This window comes from Chenopodium quinoa, unplaced genomic scaffold, assembly GCF_001683475.1.
Source record: "Chenopodium quinoa cultivar QQ74 unplaced genomic scaffold, ASM168347v1, whole genome shotgun sequence".
Taxonomy (NCBI): domain Eukaryota; kingdom Viridiplantae; phylum Streptophyta; class Magnoliopsida; order Caryophyllales; family Amaranthaceae; genus Chenopodium; species Chenopodium quinoa.
Window position 1 is genome coordinate 307,424 of NW_018744111.1, and position 4,266 is coordinate 311,689.

At 40.6% G+C, this 4,266-nt stretch overlaps 2 protein-coding genes across 2 annotated transcripts; both read right to left on the minus strand.

Moving 5' to 3' along the window:
- Window positions 1-280: 280 nt before the first annotated feature.
- Window positions 281-1,228, minus strand: LOC110692385. Its single transcript, XM_021869384.1, has 2 exons — window positions 461-1,228; window positions 281-385 (listed from the first exon to the last, which is right to left on the minus strand). Exons 1-2 carry the CDS (start codon window positions 1,226-1,228, stop codon window positions 281-283), a joined length of 873 nt encoding a protein of 290 aa, XP_021725076.1.
- An 87-nt stretch (window positions 1,229-1,315) lies between these two features.
- On the minus strand, window positions 1,316-2,275 carry LOC110692386. The gene has a single exon (XM_021869385.1). The coding sequence runs from the start codon at window positions 2,273-2,275 to the stop codon at window positions 1,316-1,318; it is 960 nt and encodes a 319-aa protein (XP_021725077.1).
- Between the last annotated feature and the right edge of the window lie 1,991 nt (window positions 2,276-4,266).

The following is a 4,266-nucleotide window of genomic DNA, read 5'->3' on the forward strand; positions in this document are numbered from 1 at the left end:
TGATATCATCAATGGTGTACCCAATGACACTTTTATATGTTTTCAGAACGTTGAGCAATTGCTCCAATTCTGTGTCCTTGAGTTCAGCATTGACAATAACGGGATATGATTTATTTGGACCAAGATATGCATATTTTAAGTTAGAGGGGAGGGGTTTCAACTCTACCTCGGGAGGCTTAGAACTCTCCCCAATACTCATTACTTCCAATGTCGCTCTGATCGGGTTCTGATTTAGATCGGCCTTTGCTTCATCAAGTAACCTGGTATACTCCTTAGACTGCTAATCTCCATTATCATCTTCCTTCCCTAATAGCACTTGTTCAAGAGCATCATCATTTTGATTCAAGGGAAGTTGCTCATTCTGCAGCTCATCGAGCACATCAACCTAACAAAAAGTGTCTCCCATAGAAGGAGCACTCATAACATTCAAAAGTGAGTATTCCAATTTCTCATCACCCACTTTAAAAGTAATCTTACCTTTCTTCATGTCTATAATTGCACCTGCAGTAGCTAAGAAAGGTCTACCTAATATGATAGGAACATTCACATCCTCATCCATCTCCATCACAACAAAATCACATGGAATGAAAAACTTACCTACTCGGAGGGGTACATCCTCAAGTACACCCAAAGGAAACTTCACTGACCTGTCTGCAAGTTGCAGAGATATGCGTGTGGGTTTGAGTTCACCCATCTGCAGCTTCTTGCATATATACAGTGGCATGAGGCTCACACTTGCACCTAGATCACATAGTGCCCTGTTGATCTCAATATCTCCAAGCTTCACTGGAATTGAATAGCTACCTGGATCTCCTAATTTCTTAGGGAGAGTGTTCTGCAAAATAGCACTGCACTCTGCATTCAAAGCAACTGTAGTATTCTCTTCTAATTTCCTCTTGTTAGATAGCATATCTTTTAAAAATTTTGCATAAGAAGGCATCTCAGATATGGCATCTAGGAATGGAATATTAATATGAAGCTTTTTAAGAACATCGAGGAACTTACTGAACTTTTTCTCAAGTTTAGCTTGGGCTAACCTTTGAGGAAAAGGAACTTTAGGCACATACGGAGCAAGTGGCTTTGGTGGTGCTTCCTTTGATGCTTCCTTGACCCTAGCATCATCTACTTTCTTCTCACTTGCACCCACTTCATCAATGACCTCTCTTGATGGCTCCTTGGTAGAAGGATCTTCCAACTGCTTTCCACTCCTCAAGGTGACGACATTCATTTGGCCTTTTTGAGATTGTTCAGTTTGGCCCGGGAAGGTTCCTGGAGTTTTTAAGGCTTGGCTAAATTGGTTGGCCAATTGGCTTATCTAATTCTCCATAAGTTTACCATGAGCTTGCAACTGTTGGATAGAGCTATTTTGATGTTGGATGGCACTGTTTGTTGCGGTTATAAAGCTCTCTAATGTCACCTCTAGGCTTGATTTCTGAGGTTGTTGTTGCATTGGTTGGTGGGCATTGGGTGTTTTCTGTTGGAAACCAGGTGGTGGTTGAGGGTTTTGTTGTGCTTGGGAATTTTTGTATGAGAAGTTAGGATGGTGTTTCCATCCTTCATTGTAGGAGTTGGAATAAGGGTCATAAGGCTTCTTTGGGTTAGAGGAGTAGAAAGCATTGGCTTGCTCGATTGACATCTCTTCCGTATTCTGCGAAATCTGTGGGCAATCTGGAGCAACATGACCCTGCACATTACATAACTGACATAACTCCTGTGGGGTGTTAGAAGTTCCTGCTTGGAACTTATCGAACCTTCCTGTTAGTGCCTGCACAGAACTAGTTAGCATAGTTAAAGCATCAACATCAAGTTTACCTCCCTTTTTCACAGTGTTTCGGCCTCCAGGATGATAGTTATCATTGGCTGCCATCTTCTCTATGAGCTCCCTAGCTTCAGTGGGGTTCTTTGTCAAGAGAGAACCTCCTGACGCAGCATCTATGTAAATACGGAACTCATGAGTCATGCCATTATAAAAGGTCTGCATCAAAATCCAATCTGGAATGCCATGGTGAGGGAATTGTCTCTGCAATCTTTTAAATCTCCTCCAAGCCTCATAGAGAGACTCATCATCTGACTGCTTAAAAGTTTGTAGGTCATTCCTCAATCTTGCAGTCTTCTCACTCCCTAAAAACTTCACTAGGAAGGCCTTCACTAACTTGTCCCATGTATCGAACGAGCCAGTGCCTTCATCTCTTAACCACTCCTTTGCCCTGTCTCGAAGTGAGAAGGGGAAAAGGCGTAGTCTGATTGCATCATCTGTAACACCATTCAACTTCATAGTATCACATTTCTCCAAAAAACTATCAATATGACTTACTGGGCAATCATGTGGTAGCCCTGCGAATGAATCATTGGAGATGAATTGGATGAATTGCGGCTTGAGCTCAAAGTGCTAAGCCGTTACAGGTGGTATTATGATGCTAGAAAGGACTCCGGTAGTCGTATCAGGAATACCGTACTCCAAAAGGGATTTCGTTGGTTGGTCTACCATGTTTCTCCTACGTCGATTTCTTGTTCTCCTTCTTCTTATACTTGCCTCGATCTCATAATCAAATGGTTCAAGATCTTCTGAACCTGAGCGTCGTGTGGGCATGCACAAGAAAAACTAGAGAAAAAGTACCAAAAACACAAGAGAGAATAGCCAAAGCAACGAAATAAGCTAAGCAAAAATGAATCACAAATAATCTAATGAAACCGTTAGTCCCCGGCAACGGCGCCAAAATTTGGTAGGCGTGTCGTGTACCTATCAAAAATAACCTAACAGACCAATACTAATGTAGACTGGCAAGTAAGGGTCGGATCCCAAGAGACTAAGGTTTAGAAATAATTAATTAGACTAGAATTTCTACTAAGCAAGAATCAATTATAATCAATTATCTAAAGAACTAAATATGAAAAGAATTCAAAAATAAACTAAATGAGATGATTAAATCAAGTACTTAAAACATCCAAGATCTATTTTCACCACAATTATTATCGATGCAATTGTAATTCTACCCTTAACATACGATTTCAATCGAACGGGGAAAAGTAAACCCTAATAAATACCAAGGATCTCTCTCGAGCATCAATGGCTTCCCTAACATACAATCAATCCTATTCTCATGGTATCATGCAAATTAAAGACATTAAACACATTACTCTGACTTCCCAATTATCAAACCCGACTACTCTCGTGTTGAGAATCAAACCCTAAATTGATTTACTCAAATCCGTTTATACCCAACTCTCGCTGTGATAAAAACAATGGAATAATCGCAATACTATAGTTACGTCTAACCTAGCATTGGCATAATCACAATCAATTTAGCAATTCAATTGTTAAAGTTATTAAAGAATTTAAAGATTTAATTCATGCATCAATAATAATAGGGCTACTCTAGATCTTGGAATAGAAAATCTACTCACACATATTGAAAGAAACAATAACAATCATAAATATGGAAAACATAATTGAAAAGCAAATATAATTGAAGGAAAATGAAGTAGAAGTGAATACCAAGGATTCTTTAATTGAAAGGAATTAAATTGTTGAAGAACAATGCTCAAATCTTGTGCTAGGAATTAAAATTGCTTCAAAATAATAAACTAAAATTCTAGAGAGAGAAAGAGGAATAATGGAAAACTGAAAAAACGTCTCTAATGATAATTACAAGAGGTATTTATACCCCTTAAGACCTAGAAAAGATAAAAAATTAAATCGGAGCTGCGCCATACCTGTGCCCAGTCTGGCCGGGCTGTGCCTGCCTGATCGGGCACTTGGGATTAAAGTCGCGCAAATTGCTTCAGCTGGAGTTGTTCTTCGCCCGGTCCAACCGGGTAGGTTGAGCCCGATCGGGCGCGAGACCAAAGTCATCCTGCTGCCTTCTCTTGAGCTCCGTAGCAATGCCAAGCTTCTTCTACCACACGCCCGGTCTGACTGGGCATGGGCTGCCCGATCGGGCGCTTGGCATATATGACATAAATCGACTTCTTTCTTCTTAGCTTCCATCAACCTGAGTTCACTGCTGCGCACGATCTGACCGGGCATGTGGAGCCCGATCGGGCACAGCTATAAACTTCGCTTTTCTTGCTCTTTCTTCTCGATCTTGGTTCGTTGTTTAGCTTGCTTATACGTTCTCGTCCACTAACTTCTCCAAATCGCTCTAAACATGTCCGAATTGTCCGGGAAACTCCAAATTCCTGTAAAACTCATAAAAGTACACCGAACACACTTGAGAAGAGAATGTTAGTGGGAAATGGCTCAAAAGAGCCTAAAACCATGCAAAA

Coding starts and splice junctions, on each gene's coding strand:
- LOC110692385 (XM_021869384.1), bottom strand. CDS start 1,228: ATGAATGTCGTCACCTTGAGGAGTGGAAAGCAGTTGGAAGATCCTTCT. Junction 386..460: donor AAGGTAAGATTACTTTTAAA/GTGGGTGATGAG, acceptor ACTTTTTGTTAG/GTTGATGTGCTCGATGAGCT.
- LOC110692386 (XM_021869385.1), bottom strand. CDS start 2,275: ATGAAGTTGAATGGTGTTACAGATGATGCAATCAGACTACGCCTTTTC.